Source organism: Danio rerio, chromosome 21 (assembly GCF_052040795.2).
Source record: "Danio rerio strain M-AB ecotype USA chromosome 21, GRCz13ab, whole genome shotgun sequence".
Taxonomy (NCBI): Eukaryota; Metazoa; Chordata; class Actinopteri; order Cypriniformes; family Danionidae; genus Danio; species Danio rerio.
In genome coordinates this window covers 14,412,501-14,429,840 of record NC_141041.1, presented here as the reverse complement: position 1 = coordinate 14,429,840, position 17,340 = coordinate 14,412,501, and the positions used below count along the sequence as shown (strand labels likewise).

Below are 17,340 nucleotides of genomic sequence, written 5' to 3'. Positions count from 1 at the left end.
CGATACACTTTTATATTACAATATATCACATTTCATTAAGGGAAAATAAAGTTGTAATTTCTTTCTGTTGGCCTTTATTTAGACAAAACTGACCACAATCCAGCCGGGACAACAATTCAGATGAATAAGCGACATCTTTCAAGGAGAGGACAATAACTTAAATGACAGTTTACCTTGTGCTCCTCGGAGAACTTGTTAGGATGTATCCCACAGCAAGTTTACGTATTCATTGCAGAAATTTTAATAAAATATTTGATGGTGTAAGAAAAAAAATCTCAGTTTCCCGACTCCCCGGCAGCGGAATGATGCTTGTGTTTCCCGTCCTCCTTCCGAGCCGAAACCAAACGCGACGTGTGAAGCCGGAAACAATTTTCGGCCACGCCTTTTTCAGTAAATTTATATATTTTACAAAATAAAAGTTTTGGACAATATACGCTTTTACTGATTTCATAAACTGGTATTTAAAGCTACAGGCCCGTTGCCAGCCTGGTGAAAAGGGTGGCTCTTTTTTATTAAATATTAACCTTTTTTGCAGACATTAGGCTCATTTTCTATTCAGTTTGGAGGTTTAAATACTTTTTAAGCATTATTTTTGCTGGATTAGCTTGTCTGATGGTCATCAAGCACACTTTTTATTGTACTAAAACATTTCCATATTTCGAAGAAAAAAATGAGAATAATACTTATTTTTTCAAATACAATTTTATAACACCATATATCATTTAAAAAGGAGGCTGTTCAAGTTTTTAGTTAACAACTAGCCTATTGTCATTTATTAGGCAAACACAAACTGGTCAGCACCTCAGGCACGCTAAAGCAACAAAAGAGGATTCTGCTTGGTCTTAAAGCCTTCTTTAATGGTTAATTTTACAATCTATTATGGCATAGTAGCCATAATAGGACAAATGAGCTTGTGTATGGCACAAATTCTGGACCTTTGTCAGTGAGGAGAGAACCTCGAACCACTCGAACCCCACCTGGGCCTGCAGGCTAAAAATGCGAATGATTATATAGTGTGTTTTAAAATGTTAAAATAACTTTTTTAGTAAAGTAGTTGAAAAAAAATTATATATATATATATATATATATATATATATATATATATATATATATATATATATATATATACTGGACTACTAAAACCAGGGGCGGACTTAGTGATTTGGAGACCCTAGGCAACCAAAAGTCTTAATACAATTTGTATTAGTTAATTAATTTATTTATTCATTTGTTTGTTTTGTTGTTTTGCTGGCTTTTTCTACAAAAAACAACTAAAAATAATAAATAGATTTTTTTTTAAACTAAATCTTCATCTGATTTGACTGCTAATTTGCACAGACATAATACTTATGATGCACTTTTATTTATTAGACCTTCGACTTTACTAAATATGAGAGAAAACAATATTATATTTTGATATAGATATAATATATTATTTTAAGTATTTATTGGGTGCCACCAAATTTAAATCCGCCCCTGACTAAAACAAGACATTGCAGGACATTCTCAAATTTATATGACCCAGATGTCAAGACTAATGTTATTTAGTCTTTAATAAACCTTTCAGCAAGTCTATTCCGTTAGTATTATTAGTATTGCTATTAAAATACAAATGATCTATTTGTGTAGTTGTAGTTTAGAAACTATAATAGTCATTCAAGCACAAATTAAAGTTAACCTAGGGCTGACAATGGCGATCTTGGTAAAATATTCTGCATTATTGCGTTTTACTAATCGAAATGCTAAATATTTGTATTTATCCCTGATATGTCAGAGACAGGTCTGTTTAAACACAAACTTTTACCTTTAAAAACACATTTTCCGTATCCTTTATGATTTCTGTCTTCACGAAAAGTAGTTGGTGACGTATGTGTTACCGGCTCGGAGACGCGCACAGCCACGCGCTTTGTATGTAAAATGATCTTGGAATTAGGCAACATGTAAGCATAATGAGGTCAGTTAATTAATGAATGAACTTTGTGACCTTGTTGAAGTCACATCAGGTGACATTTAAAATGACACTTAATAAAATGCGAAGGGGAACATTAGAACATTAAAGTACCCAAAGGATAATATATTACTCTGTTTCTTTGTTTTTGTCATGTATATTTTGAGTAAAACTATTTTATTGTTTTCTTTTTTTTTGATTTATGGATTATAGTTCTTCTGATCTAAAAAAAAGACTAAAAGAGGTAAAAGGTTTATAATTTTTATGTATTTATTTTTATTCTATAATTTATATTTATTTGAATTCTTATTATTTTATTTAAAAAAACTAAAATTTGTTTATATTTGTTTTAGACAAAACAGAAATCAATACTTTCAATCACAACATAAGAAAACGTGGTATCTGTCCAACAAACATTTACAGAGGAATGCTCTAAATAGCAATACTTTTATTTGAAAATTATCAGAACTTTATGGAATTATATTAACATTAGATTCTTTTGAATAAATAAAATTTATCTGAATAGGTTTATTGCAATTTTGTGATGCTGAAGTTCAACTGTTCAGGTATGAACAAATATAAACATATTCATATTCATAGTATTACTATTCCTGCTGTGTTTATTTATTTTTGGATTTTTCAAATAAATGCAGCCATGCTAAGGATGAGGTTTTCATTCAAAATCATTGATTTCATGTCAACCCCAAACTATTATAATGTTTTATTGTTATTATCGCCCAAAACTAAAGAGGGGGCGTGTCTCTTTCTTCTCCTGAAGCGCGTTCTCGTTGCTGCCGGAGGGGGCGCGCAGCGGCGGGTGTCAGAAAAGAGGAGGCGCGCGCTCTGATACGCATCTCTCATTGAGTGTGCGTGTGTTGTATGTGTGGAGGGGAAGCGCAACACACGTTGTGATATTCGCACTTCTAAACTGAGCTCGAACCAACTTTATTTCCCCTTCTTTCGCTTTTCTTGAGCGGAGGAGGACGTTTTGGAGCTTTTGTTTCAGGAGTAAGAAAGCAAATCCTCGGCTGTTGGGAAATAATGTCGGCCTCGGCGGCGAAAGTGAGCCGAAAGGAGCAGAACTCGAATCACGACGGAGCGGACGAGACCTCGGGTAAAGTAATGGCGGCCTCCTGCGCACCGCCATTTCCAGAAACTTAAACCAAATGCGTTTAATGCATGAATTTCACTATTAAGTATTTATTACATAATTATTTTAACCTAATTTGGACCTGAATTAATGTTAATTCAATGCAATATAAGTCGTTTTTTGCGAGGGAATTTCAGCTAAAGGATGTCGCGCGCACCGGAGGCCATGATGTTTCCTCGCGCGGCGGCTTCATTGTGCCACGCGCGACGAACATTGAGCTCTTGCGCCGTTAGTAGGTAATAAAAATTATAGTTTACCGGTGGGTTTTATCTGGTAAGGGGACCAAGGCTGTGTTTTTAAAACCAAAGCGAGTCGTGTTATTTGTGCGTTATGTTGTTTTGTGCTAATATGCTAACTGGTTATTGTGTCTCCGCGCCATCACACGCCGTTCCCGCATGTGTCAGAAAACCACGCTGCCGCTGTATCGCAAGTAGCTGTAGACGTGTTTTAGTGATTTTAAATCACGTTTTATTCCGACATAACTTCTAATGCAGGGTCGTATTGTCTGTTTCATTGTGAGGACGGTAAATGTGGCCCAGCGCGTGGCCTCCTCCTCCGTTTAAACCTCGCGGCCTTGCGCAGCAGCTGCTGAAACTGCACCGGATTGAGCTGGTCGCCCGGCGGTACACCTCGCTTTCACTTTTACCTTTCCGTTGTGGGTTTAACCCAGATCGGCTAAAGATAGCGTTGCTTTGTTTCGCTAAGTGCACCTCTAGTCTATACATCGTGTTTACTTTGTTTATTTATATTGAGCTGTTTGCGTGTAGCTTGTAAAGTCGATCTTTTGTTTTAGTTTACACGAGGAATGCACGTGCATTTGACACAATTGTAATTTTTCTCCCCCGTTTTATTGCGTTTCAGAAAAAGAGCAACAGGAGGCTATTGAACACATTGATGAAGTACAGAATGAAATTGACAGGTAAGTTTGCCAGTGCTGCTCAACTATAGTTTGTAAGTGCACTTTTGCATTGTTCATAAACCCACACAGCGTTCAGTGTAATGTCACATTATGAAAATTGCATATAAACATATCATATACTATAGACCTATATCATTAGTTATGAAAGGTTCCTATAATAAAAATCCAAAGTATATAATTTAAAAAAGGGTGTTTACCTTTGTTTTATTTTTCTCAGCAATGTTGAGTAATCTTTGAAACTGTAAACAATTGCTTTTAAATAGAAATGGTGTGGGAAAAGTCTATAGTATGTTTTCCTGAAATTCAAATGGTGCTTGCGTTGTTAGGAAAAATGAACTCATATGAAATATGCCATCAGTGTATCAAATTACTTGAGATGCAAGCATCTGTCTTTTGTGTAAATGTAAGTAAAAACACTAGAGGCTAGCTGGGCAAATGAGGTATTACAGTATGTATTCAAATAAATTTTTTTGCACATCTGCCTTAATAAAATTGTCGTCACAAATGTTTAGTGTAAATTTGGCACACTGCTTTGCAACAACGGCTTGTTGAATTTTTATATGCATATTTATTATCCTAAATGTTGAAAAGGTCATAAAATATATCTGAAGACAAAAAGGGTCAAATTAAGCGTATTAATCTTGGTGTTTGTTTCTTTTCACAGATTGAATGAGCAGGCAAGTGAGGAAATTTTAAAAGTAGAGCAGAAGTACAATAAGCTACGTCAGCCATTCTTCCAGAAGAGATCAGAACTCATAGCCAAAATTCCAAACTTCTGGGTCACAACATTCGTCAACCATCCACAAGGTGAGAGGGAATATAACTCATTTTAAATCTTGGGGCATAATTTTATCTTTTGTGTGGTTAAATATGGTAATATCTGGGTTCTTATACGTTGTTTTTGACTGATAGTCTCAGCCTTGCTCGGTGAGGAGGATGAAGAAGCGCTTCATTACCTGACCAGAGTGGAGGTCACAGAGTTTGAGGACATCAAATCAGGTTACAGAATAGATTTTGTAAGTGTGGTTTTCATCAGGCCTAGTGTAATACTAACGCAATAAAACCATTTAAAAATAATAAAACAACAACTGACCGATAATTGTGTTCTGCAGTACTTTGATGAAAATCCCTACTTTGAAAACAAAGTTTTCTCAAAAGAGTTCCATTTGAATGAGAGCGGTGACCCGTCTTCAAAATCCACTGAAATCAAATGGAAGGCTGGAAAAGTGAGTTAACAACTATTATTATTATTATATTGAAGACCGTTTTAGCTCATAAAGTTGGTTCTCTATTAATCAATTCTCTGATGCAGGACCTGACAAAGCGCACTGGACAGACACCGAACAAGGCAGGGAAGAAAAGGCAACATGAAGAGCCAGAGAGCTTCTTCACCTGGTTCACCGATCACTCCGACGCAGGCGCTGACGAACTCGGAGAGGTCATTAAAGATGACATCTGGCCCAACCCTCTGCAGTACTACCTGGTATGAATGATTATTGATTAAGACTGATTTACACTTTCATAAATGCAAGTCAGATTGTGTTTTAATGAGCTCCCATTCTGCTCAGGTCCCTGATATGGATGAAGAGGAGGGTGAAGGTGAGGAGGAAGACGACGAGGAAGAGGAGGAAGGTTTGGAGGACATCGATGAAGAGGGGGATGAGGATGATGGAGAGGAAGATGAAGAGGAGGATGAGGGAGAAGATGGTGAGGTGAGAGTTTATACAAGCTTAGACTTCAATCTGATATTTGCAGATACTGTAGTTTAAGTGTAAATCTAACATGTTTTCTTTTTGCAGGATGATGGAGAGGATGACTAAAGGCAACTAAGGACCTATTCCAACACGTGTACCTGTTCTTTCCTTTTTGAAGTCATCCTCCAACCACGGGAGCAAAAAAAAAAGCTTTCTTTTTTTATTTTTATTTTTGTTTGTGCTCCATCTTCTGTTCTACTGAAGCCTCTCCTGTCCTGACCATGTCAAAACCCAGTTAATTCCCTGGACATTCAGTACCTGCATTGGAAAACTAGTGGCATCTCGTTGCTGAAGCCTCTTGCGTCTCATCTTTAATTACAACCATCTCCAAAGACAAAATTAACAATCTGCACGTCATCCTCTGTAGACTAAACTGAAGTAAATAGCAGTTTATATATTAAGTATATAAAGATTTTCTTTCTCTGTGAATGGTTGTGAGTTGAAGTAATAAGCCATGGTGCAGTGATCTAATCATAGCGTACATACCTTCCCACTGTTTTCTTTTCTTTTTGTTTTGTATATTTTCTTTAATGCAGAGGTGGGCCCCAAAGAGTTGACACTGTTTTTCCTATGTGATATATTGGACAAAAGGAAAGCACCAGCTAGCTCCTGTCACCTCTTGTAAATGTTTTGGGGTCAATATCAGGGTATGGCAGTTATTATTGTTGACAGTTCAATGGGTTCGGGTGGGGCGAGTGGGCATTTGACACATCAACATTTGGGTTTATGTTGATTGAATTTTCATTGTAATGTTTTACAGACACCCATGAGGTTTGAAACATTTTTAATAAAAACAAAACACAAAAAAACTTCCTCTTGTAATTTTGAGCTTGGCTAATTAAAGGATTATTTAAATGAGATAATAAAGCCTGTAGAATCTTAAAGACATCTACAACTTGTCTTTTCTCCACTTGCTTTTGTTTTGTTTTTTACTGGAGATCAACAAATCGGTACATTTAGAGCACAGTCTGTCTTTAGAAAGGGTTGTGCTTTATGTAACTGTTATTGGCAATTTAGACGAGTTGAATTCTAGTACATTTGAATTATGACTGCTGGGTTAATGTTCACCTTATGTTCTTACACCTCAAATTAGAGCTTTAGAAATATAGCTAGAGCCAGATAATGCTGTTATGCTTATTTATGCAAATACAGTTACAGGGAAATGTTCATCTCAGATTGATCAATACGCTATAATCATCATTCTGCTATAAATGTGGTTACTGATTCACATCATGTAGAAGTTGTTTATTTATATAGATTCTGCTTGGTGTGATTACAGTAAATATTTTAATATACCAAGTGAATTGGATAAGTATGTGGAAAACAATGGAAATCAGTTTAATCAGTAAACATTTTGTAGACATTTTTATAGAAGTGGCAAGGCTAAACATATTTAGTTGCATTTTATACTTGTATATAAGAGAGTTGACATTTTTGTGTTCAGTAATATTGATGAAGACAGTCAAGAAAATGTGAATATATTAGATGTGGGGTTTCATGGCGAAGTCAACATTCTGTACTAGTTTTTATTAAAACCGTTAATTAAATATTAATAAAATTGTTTTGTCTGTCGTTCACATACACCTTTTATGATGAACTGTAATGACATCACTACTTATCACTATCATAAACATTAAAATATTTGAATAGGTTTTGTTTTGTATAATTTATCTAAAATGACAAGACAAAGTAATATAGTAATGGTCAAATGTGTAATCTTATGTATGATTTTTCTCAGTAAAATATTTCAGACTAGCTTTTTTCCCTTTTTATTTTTAAAAAATTAAAAGCAAATGTGAAGTCATACTGAGAACATTTAAACATGCTTATGCAAAGAAAAAAAGCTGTGTATTTTTAGTTGCATTGTATATACTTACACGAGTTTAGAGTCGACATCTTAGTGTTCAGTGATTAGTAATATTGGCAAAGAAGGGGTCACATTTTGTGTTAAGGCAAAATCTCATGTTAGTGTCAGCATTCAACATTCTGTTGCCTAACTTACCAGTCTGTTAAAAAGTTTATTCATTGATTTTCCTACAGCTCAATCCCTTTATTCAACCTGGGTCTCCACAGCGGAATGAACCACCAACTTATCCTGCATATGTTTTACACAGCGGATGTCCATCTAGCTGCAACCCAACACTGGGAAACACGTATACACATATGCACTCACTCACACTACGGACAATTTAGTTTATTCAGTTCACCTATAGCGCATGTTTTTGGTCTGTTGGGGGAAACCAGACCACTCGGAAAACGGGGAGAACATGCGAACATGGGGAGAACATGCGAACTCCAAACAAATGCCAACTGACCCAGCAACCTTCCTGCTGTGAGGCGACAGTGCCTATCACTCGATCAATAACGTTAAAGCTTCCTTTTCGAAAAAATAACCCACTACAAAAGGTCCTTTATGTAATATCAACGCGAGACCGCTGAAAATAGGTTGACCAATAAGATGCAAACACTAGTGACGCAGAGCGGGTAGCCGATCATCGATTGGCTCACCGTATCCATGGGAGCGCAGTTACGGATATCACATCCAGGACAATGACACAAGACCGTGCTCGGCGTTTCTAATGACCAAACACAATACAATATTGTAATAATAGCTATACAACTGTTTTAATAAGTGTTTCACAAATTGGAGAAGCATATTTTGATTTAACGAACATAAAAATTCACCCATGTGGAGAAAAACTGTTTTTCTTTATGAAAATAGTCGCTAGCTCCTAGCTAACTTTGACGATGTAGTTAGTCATTTAACGTTAATGTTAGATTTGTTAACAAAGACTAATGCCGTTTTATATTCGATATAAAGATTAAATAGTTTAATGTCGCTTACTGTTAAAGCCTGAACATGTTTACAGACGAAACGCTTGATTTAGTTGGTGCAGAATCGACATGGAGAAAGTCACATCAGCAAACACAAGAATCAGTAAGTTGACGTTTGCTTACCTTGAAGCTGACGAAATATCAGTCCTTTAGTGTGATGTGTTTGCGATATTTCTTTCCCAGAGAAGCTGTCAAACTCGTCCAGTTCACACAACAGAGACTGAAACACAAGCCAAAGATGTGTCAGAAAACGGCACCCAAACACAAGACCAGAGCGGCCAAACTCTCTCATTAGACCGAGATCTAACAGACTTTCCTGGTTTGTTGGACTTCATGCGTAGAGCTGAAGATGTGGTTATCAGAGAACTGGTGAAAAACTCCAAGAGTCATGCTTTTGATGGGTTTGAAGTGAACTGGGAGGAACAAAACGAGTCTGTGAGATCATTTATATGCTTAACTAAAGTATTAATAATTGCTTTCATGATATTCACAGTTGTGATTTGTTGCACAGGTATCCTGCATGTACCGTCTTCAGCATGTTGATGCTCAGGAAAAGAGTCTGCAAGTCACTAGTGTGTCCTGGAACTGCACTGGTTCGGTCATAGCCTGTGGATTTGGCCGGTAACAGTTTATTGTATATTAAAAAGTACAAGATTTTTTAAGGGTTTGTGTTAAATGTTGTATTTCTGGGATTAGTGTGGATGATGGCGATTGGAGCAATGAGAAGGCTTGTGTGTGCACATGGAACGTGGACCGGCAGAACCTAAACCCAAAGCGGCCAGATGTGATCATAGATGTGGCCACACCGGTCATGTGTTTGTGCTTTCATCCTGTGAGACCGTCTGTTGTAGCTGGTATGGGCACACATTTCTTTTAAAGAAAAGAAAAAACATCTCTCACAAACTTATGTCTAAAAAAAAAAAAATCTTTTAAGGGAAAAAAAATATTTGAAAGTCTAAAATTGGAAAACATCTTACTGTGACTTAGCATTTGCTTTTTAAAAATGGTTAATCAATCATTTTATGATTTATTTCTTTTTTATGATCATTTCAAAATAGAAGGGGGGAAAAGCAAATCTGAAAATTTTTTCTGAAGAAAGTTTTACATAAAATCACACATTTTGGCCATTGTTAAATTTTTCGTACAGTGCTCAGCATATACAAGTCCATTCCTCACAAAGCTCTCTTTTGAATTTGTATTTTTAATAGGAAGCTGTACAATATTTGTGGATATGCATTAGTCAATACTAAAGCCAAACCTGGAGCTTATCTAACAAAATAACTACGATAACACTCCAAAAACTAGTAGACCTAAATTTATATTTTACAGAAAAGTTTTAAATCCATATTTAAAAAAGAGATAAAATCAAGAAGCAAAAGCAAAAAAAAATTAAGTTGAAATTTTGTATGTTGTAATTAATTTTTGCAATATTTTGCTTGACTTTAATTGTATTAACTTTTCATTTTCTAAATATGTTTGGTGACTAAAATGATATTTTATTAAATATATCTGTTTTGTTTAATCTGTTTTGTTTAAATGCACCAAAATACATTGCCTATATTCACTGGGAAATGGATAAAAGTATTCATTTTCAAAATTGTGTGTACTTAATTATGCTGAGCACTGTAGTTCAATTATACAAAAAGCAAACAATACAATTGTTTTTAACATTTAAGATAGTCAATAGTAGTGATGTGCAATCTATTGATGTAAGTGACAAACCACAGTGGTAAATAAACCCTTTAAACATGATAAAAGAAAAAAAACTTTTTTGAAATTGTAATTATTAGTTGTTGATTTTTAAAGTAAATACAACCTTGGTTATCTTTTTGGAAACCTCAAACTGTCAAGGTTAAAAAGAAAAAAAACAAGTAAAAAAAATCTAAATTTAAAAATATATGTTTTTTCTAACAAATATAAATATTTTAAGCATGCTTACGCAGAGTAAAGTCCTAAGAAAACCTATTATTTTAAACCTACAGTACTCTCATATTATGGATTGTTCAAATGAGCCACTCCCTCAGTAATTAGGCACAAATAAATATTGTTTGCTAATTAAATTAACTAATTAAATTTCCTCCGGTTCTCTTTACTGTGGTATTAGGGGGTTTGTACAGTGGTGAGGTGGTAGTTTGGGACACAAGTCGCTCACAGGACCTCATTTTGGCTCAGACTGGCATGTCTGCCGATACCCACCGTGAACCAGTATATCAGGTACTAAACCTGTAAAATAGTTTATGACAGTGATGTGATAAATACGTCATCAACTAATGCAGAGTTTGTCTTTATGTACAGATAAACTGGGTCCCAGGAGCTCGCAGAGGAGAGTTTTCTGTACTCAGTGCCGGTTCAGGAGGAAGAGTCCTGTTGTGGACAATAGACGGATCTGAAGCCAAACTCCTCTTGAGCTCTGGATATGCTCTTGTCCGACAGCAAATGCCTCAAAGTGGAGCAGCTAGCAAGGTGAGTGTCATAAAATAGTCGTGGAATAACATTCATAATTTATATGCACAATATTAGGTTAAATTTTACATTGGTACTTAAAGTTGGAGAAGAGAGGGGTAATGGGATTGGGAAAAGTCTAAGAGAATCTGGACTTGAACTCAGGGTGCCTGATATGTCGGCCACTGACTACTAGACTATCAGCATGGTACTTTTTTTTTTTAATTATATATTATTTTTTTAAGATTCTAAATTTGTTATTACATCAGGGCGGAGTTTTATAAATAGATTTCTAATAGATATCAAAATATTAAAGCATAAACCCCATATTTAATTTTCAATTCAATTCACATTTATTTGTATAGCGCTTTTACAATGTAGATTGTGTCAAAGCAGCTTCACATAAAAGGTCATAGTAAATTGGAACAGTGTAGTTCGGTATTTAGTGTTTTAAGTTCAGTTCAGCTCAGTTCAGTGTGGTTTAATAATCACTACTGAGGGCCTAAACACTGAAGAGGAAATCCATCTATGCGTAGCTATACCGATCCCAAACTATGCAAGCTAGTGGCGACAGCAGAGAGGGGAAAAAAAACTTTACCAATTGGTGAAAGTGAAGAAAAAAAAACCTTAAGATAAACCAGACTCAGTTGGGCACGACCATTTCAATTTCTTTGCTGGCCAAACGTCTTGTGCAGAGATGCAGTCTCAGCGGCGGAGACTGGAAGCTGGACCTTAGCGAAGACTCGTCTGTCCATGGAGCGTCACAAGAATCACATGACCACCACAGCAGCTGCTCAGGATACGGCTGGTCCAGGATATGGAAACCTTGGATTTATCTCGTCGCTGGTCTTGGATCAATAAAGTGACTCTGCATAGTCTGAGGGCCTCGGGAAGAGTATCCCCAGGTGGAAATGGAGAATAAAGAGAATAATTAGCGTAGCTGCTGTTCATAGTGTATATAAACAAGATGCAGTAACCTGTGTTGAAACCCGTTAAGTGATGCACTGAGTGTATGCTTTACTAAACAGATAGGTCTTTAATCTAGTTTTAAATTGGGAGAGTGTGTCTGAGCCTTGGACGTCATCAGGAAGGCTATTCCAGAGTTTAGGAGCCATAAATGAAAAGGCTTGACCTCCTTTACTTGACTTTGCTATTCTAGGTACTCCCAGGAGCCCTGAGTTTTGAGATCTTAAAGAGGGAGTTGGATTGGAGCGAGACAGAAGGTTGGCTAGATAAAAAGGAGCTAGATTATTTAAAGCTTTATATGCAAGAAGCAATATTTTAAATTTAATACGAAACTTAACAGGCAGCCAGAGTAAGGAGAATAAAATTGGGGTGATATGATTATATTTTCTAGACCTGGTAAGAACTCTTGCAGCTGCATTTTGTACTAACTGAAGTTTGTTAATAGAGAATGCTGGGCAGCCAACAAATAGAGCGTTGCAGTAATCCAGCCTGGAAGTCATAAAAGCATGAACTAGCTTTTCTGCATCTGAGATGAATAGTATACCTCGTAACTTAGCGAAAATTCTCAGATGAAAGAAAGCAATTTTGTGACATGAGATATATGATTGTCAAAAGTTAAATTGCTGTCTAATATGACACCCAGATCTTTTATAGTAGAGCTAACACTAACTTTTTATCCCTCTAATTGTAGACCGAGTTGCGAGATCTGGTGTGTACAGGATTTAGGCCCAATAAGTAATAATTCTGTTTTGTCTGAGTTTAAGAGAAGAAAATTGTTGGTCATCTAGTCTTTAACATCTTTAATACACTCAGTTAGCTTAGACAGTTCAGACATCTCATCAGGTTTAGTTGAAATATATCATTGAGTATCATCTGCATAGCAGTGAAAGCTGATCCCATATCTTCTAATAATGTCTCCCAGAGGTAGCATGTAAATTGTAAACAGCAAAGGGCCTAAAACAGATCCTTGAGGCACCCCATACTTTACTGGGCTGACTTGTGAAGGCTGTCCATTAATATTCACAAACTGGTAATGGTCAGTTACCAGTCAACTGTACACAATACATAATGTAAATATCCACAATATAAATAGTTTGATTTGTGTTGCATTACAATATATTGTGATCTAGGTAAATTAAAAAGAAAAAATGCTTTTGAGTAACTTTTATGCATCAGTCTGTGAAAATATAATCTATATTATCTAGTTTCAAATGAACAATAATATTAATTTGGTAATAATATTAAAAAATAATAATATTCAAAAACACTGAAAAGTATTCTTTGCCTTTTTAAAAATATAATTTCATTCAAAACTCTAGCAGCCCAGGTGTGAGAGACAATAAATCTTTTGCCTTCCTGCATTGGCAGATTCCAAAGTAATACAAATGCTAAGGGCACAGTCGTACTGTGCATTTGTCTCCATAAATAACTGGGTGAGGGCAGTTTCAGGCCATTCAGGGCAGGTGAAACCTCAGAGTCTATACAAGACCTTGTCATGTCAGTTCTCTGTATAAACTCTGTTCTCCATAACACATAAATATTAGATAGGACAAATTTGCTCAAATTAACCTCATGTAGACTATTCCTTCACTTCTTTAAAGAGATGCCCGTTTACTGCAGAACAACCAACACATTCTCAATAAAGAATTCTGCTTATAACAATTCTCCTAGTTTAGGTTCAGAAATTTTCAAAAAAATATGGTGCCGTGACCCTGATAGACACTGAAATCACACATTTCCTATAAGTTCATCTCACAATGCAACCTTTTTTTTTCAACAAATACAGATACTCAGATTTATTTGCATTTCACCCTAATATTACAATTCTCTTCCTGAAGACCCGAGGGAGCTTGACTATTGGAGTGACGGCTGTTGCACTTTCCCCTTGGGATTTGGACACATTTTTGGTGGGCTCAGAAGGAGGTCTTGTGCTCAAATGCTCCTTCAGCAGCGAGACAGCTGCCGCAGTGCCATCTGATGGCGAAAGTGTGATATTGCGGGCCCCAATGCAGTTTTCTTTCTCACCACGAGGGGGCCCTATACACTCAGTCCACTTTTCACCATTCCATAGGTGAGCGATGGGTATTTAGAAAATATATTCTGTAAAACTCTTTGGCGATCACTTTAACATCCAGTGTTTGTCATCAGGAATCTGTTTGTAAGTGTCGGGACAGATGGTTTGGCTCACCTACACAGTGTTCTGCAGCCTTGCCCTCTGCTGGCTCTACGGGTGTCTGATTCATATGTGTTTGGGGTGAGATGGTCACCTACGCGCCCTCTAGTCTTTGCTGCAGTCACAGGACAAGGTGAGATGTTGCCATTTTAAGAATACGTTTTTGGGAAAACTTATTAGTAATACTGATTAGAACTGCTGAAATACACAAAAGCCAAATCATTATGACCACTCACCTATTATGCTTTTGGTCCCTCATCCTGGGTTAAAATGGCATAAACACGCTGATGCAATCTCTTGAAGGTTTCCTGTGGCTCCAAGATATTAACGCAGCAGATCCTTCAAGTCTTGTAGTTTGCTGGAGCTGCTGTGGATTGAAATGGTTTATCCAGCATATCTCACAGATGCTAGAGAAGATGTAGAGTATCTGGAGACCAGGGCAACACCTTGAACTCTTCATAATGTTCTTAGCAAGGTTCCTCAACTATGTTTGCAGTGTGACAACAAGTGCAATCCTGCTAAAAAAAGTGCACTGCCACAAAGAAACACCATTGTCTTGAAGATTGACTCGACCCAGGGTCTCACAGCAGAATATTCTTTTATAATGAACATAAACAGAACATACTTTTCTAATGGTCATGTAGTCAATTCAAATGTAGCACCTACTCGAGTAGTGGGTGATTTTGGACACAGCCGTGTGTTGCCTTAGAATGGATGGGATTATATCATTGTCCTCATGCACCAATGGGTAACCAATGCCCTCCCGCTCATTTGTGGTTTGACCTTCCTCGGATCATAGCTGGTAAATTCTTATGCACAAGATAATAATGTGCATGAACTACACTGGAAACAGGTTTACCAAATAAATTAAAGCAACCTTATCAAAAAAGTTGTGATTTTTAGGCAAAGTCTCTCAACAAACTGGTTCGATATTATGGTCCATGTTTCTTTTTGTCATTTGGTGCCAGTTTATCAAGAAATGGAGATTTAGTTTTCTTTAACTTGTTGGATGGAAACTAAGCTTTATTCGCAAATGTTTTAAGAGATGTTCCAGTTTTGCTCATAACTTTAATTCGCATGACTGTATGGAAACAGCTATTGACCCAATTCAGATCTTTTTTTTTTCTGTCCAACAAAATAATCACAATAGGTTATTAATGACTTACCATTTTATCTACCCAGAGTTTCATTTGTGTTCTTTTGGTTATAATAACTGACAAAAATCTGTGACTTGTCATACTATTCAGGCTTTTTTTGAGTCAAATGTAAAATAACATTACCTCTTCTCTGTTAGGTTTGGTCCAAATGTTTGATTTGGGTCGGAGGTCTTTGAGGCCAGTGGCCACGATTGACCAGAATGCAGGAGGTCAACCGGCGTATTGCCTGGAGTTCAACCCCAAACACACAAATCTGCTGGCAGTGGGCAATGCAGATGGCAGCGTCAACATCTGGCAGCTCAGTGCGGAGTTAACGGAGCAAGGAGCCAAGGAGACGGCAATGCTGGAGCAACTGGCCAACGAGGTGGCAGACTGAGTCATAAGAGAACTGAAAATATCAGGTTTGAGAGTTGTGCATCTGCACTGTTAAATAAAAACTCCAACAACTCTTTCCAGTTATAACCAGTAGCGTTTATTGAAGCACACTGCAGTCTCGTGAGCGATGTTACAGCATATCCTCTCTATAGGATTGTTAAACAAAGCAAAGCACTTAACAGCTAAAACAACCACAATAAAATGCAGACAGATCCACTACACTATTGTCAGTGAAGCATGAGGAAGTGTCAGATAAATACGCAGGGGTTAAGAGTGATAGCAAGATACAGATATTGCTATACTGGGTGCTATAGAGAATTCTCAATTCAGATCCATGCAGTTTGGCTGTGTGTTCTTGTGAGGGGTGGGGAAACGCGTCCCGATTGGTCACTGGCAGGCAGGGGGCGGGTAATCAGTTGACGAAGAGCGAGCGGGTGAATTCCACAAAGTCGAAAGCTGATGGGATTTCGCGGCCCTTGCTGTCTAGGTAGGGCTTCATATGGGAAATGCAGTAGTCGGCTTGTTCCTTTGTCAGGTTCTACAAACACAATGACCATCGTCAAAGATCAACACCAAACATTAAAACGAGATCAAGCTATTAATGGCTTGGGTTTGTACCTGGTAGAGTTCTTCCTTGGTGACGTAGGGTTTGTTTTCTGCGCTCAGAGCACGGAAAGCGCTCTCGATCTCCTCGCTTGACTTGACGTTCTCCGTTTCTCGGCTGATCATGAAAGCCATGTACTCCTGCAAGGACACGTTTCCATCCCTGCAACCAGCAAAATTGGTGTTAGCTTATCAACAGATAAAACTGAATATTTTGCTCATCCTTTAGGTTAGTGTTTACCAACTCTGTTGGGCACACCAACAGTACACATTTTCAACCTCTTTCCTATCAAACAAATTAACTCACAGAACATTAGAAGAAACTTGAAACCTGAAATGAATGGGTCAGATGAGGGAGACATCCATGTATGTTGGTGTGTCTTTAGGAACAAAGATGGGGAAAGCTGCCTTAGATGATGTTTCTCACCTGTTTGGATCCACTATATCCAGGATGGACTCAAACTCTGGGTCTGGTTCTCCTTCTTCCACCATGGGAAGGTCGTAACCCAGAGACCGCAGACAAGACTTGAACTCCTGGTGATTCAGACGGCCAGATTTTTCTTTGTCGAAGTGCCTGAAGCAAACATTCGCATCACGTTTTCAGTTAGCACTTTCAGTTGAGCAGTGTATTGTGAAATAATAAGTGGGCTGCTTACTTGAACATCATGCTGAACTCCTTCAGGGCCTCTTCTGTTACACCTGTAGTGTTTCTAGAAGATAGAAACAAGAACTAGTCAGTCAATGTGAATTAATCCAGTTGAATATGTTATGAAATCAGGGTAAGGGTTAATATAGTTAAAATATTAAATAACAAATAAATGTGAATTATATTTATATTATGTGGTTTTAACGATGTGTATATTTATGAAAGTAGCATCCTAGAGCAACACTGCATTATTACTGAATAAATCGGTTTAATTAATTGAGTGTGACGATTCATTCTCAATGACAGTTAAAAATGAATCGGCCATTTTGAACAAAATTAAAGAGCTGATTTAGACTAAAGCTGTGGTCACAC

At 37.0% G+C, this 17,340-nt stretch overlaps 4 protein-coding genes across 57 annotated transcripts in view; 2 read left to right on the top strand and 2 right to left on the bottom strand.

Moving 5' to 3' along the window:
• Window positions 1-361, bottom strand: part of specc1lb (sperm antigen with calponin homology and coiled-coil domains 1-like b) — a 54,432-nt gene extending 54,071 nt beyond the window's left edge. For both annotated transcript variants that reach the window (XM_087300879.1, XM_087300880.1), the window contains exon 1: window positions 174-361. The gene's annotated coding sequence lies outside the window, so the exon portion shown is untranslated. The remainder of the gene's footprint in view (window positions 1-173) is intronic.
• Window positions 362-2,773: 2,412 nt separating this feature from the next.
• Window positions 2,774-7,329, top strand: setb (SET nuclear proto-oncogene b). Of its 2 annotated transcripts, none has more exon segments than NM_201468.1 (8): window positions 2,774-3,062; window positions 3,960-4,017; window positions 4,682-4,824; window positions 4,930-5,033; window positions 5,130-5,243; window positions 5,330-5,500; window positions 5,586-5,729; window positions 5,817-6,655. In NM_201468.1, coding segments are annotated over 8 exon segments (828 nt in total). In that variant the 5' UTR covers window positions 2,774-2,989; the 3' UTR covers window positions 5,838-6,655.
• Window positions 7,330-8,296: 967 nt separating this feature from the next.
• The window catches only part of dync2i2 (dynein 2 intermediate chain 2), a 9,409-nt gene continuing 365 nt past the window's right edge, over window positions 8,297-17,340 (top strand). The window contains exons 1-10 of one of the 3 annotated variants that reach the window (XM_087300344.1): window positions 8,297-8,709; window positions 8,790-9,041; window positions 9,118-9,227; window positions 9,303-9,460; window positions 10,711-10,820; window positions 10,902-11,069; window positions 13,853-14,085; window positions 14,163-14,320; window positions 15,482-15,745; window positions 16,709-17,340. The exon at window positions 16,709-17,340 is cut by the window's right edge and continues 365 nt beyond it. In XM_087300344.1, the coding sequence (XP_087156470.1) occupies window positions 8,632-8,709; window positions 8,790-9,041; window positions 9,118-9,227; window positions 9,303-9,460; window positions 10,711-10,820; window positions 10,902-11,069; window positions 13,853-14,085; window positions 14,163-14,320; window positions 15,482-15,720 (1,506 nt within the window). In that variant the 5' untranslated portion in view covers window positions 8,297-8,631 and the 3' untranslated portion in view covers window positions 15,721-15,745; window positions 16,709-17,340. 3 annotated transcript variants of the gene reach the window in all.
• sptan1 (spectrin alpha, non-erythrocytic 1) overlaps window positions 15,794-17,340 on the bottom strand; it is a 67,561-nt gene continuing 66,014 nt past the window's right edge. For all 50 annotated transcript variants that reach the window (XM_087299676.1, NM_001098488.2, XM_087299685.1 and 47 more), the window contains 4 exons: window positions 16,979-17,032; window positions 16,750-16,896; window positions 16,338-16,485; window positions 15,794-16,257 (listed from right to left, as the gene is read on the bottom strand). In XM_087299676.1, the coding sequence (XP_087155802.1) occupies window positions 16,132-16,257; window positions 16,338-16,485; window positions 16,750-16,896; window positions 16,979-17,032 (475 nt within the window). In that variant the 3' untranslated portion in view covers window positions 15,794-16,131. The remainder of the gene's footprint in view (window positions 16,258-16,337; window positions 16,486-16,749; window positions 16,897-16,978; window positions 17,033-17,340) is intronic.

Coding starts and splice junctions, on each gene's coding strand:
- setb (XM_087299184.1), top strand. CDS start 2,990: ATGTCGGCCTCGGCGGCGAAAGTGAGCCGAAAGGAGCAGAACTCGAAT. Junction 4,018..4,681: donor GTACAGAATGAAATTGACAG/GTAAGTTTGCCA, acceptor TTCTTTTCACAG/ATTGAATGAGCAGGCAAGTG. Junction 4,825..4,929: donor ATTCGTCAACCATCCACAAG/GTGAGAGGGAAT, acceptor TTTGACTGATAG/TCTCAGCCTTGCTCGGTGAG.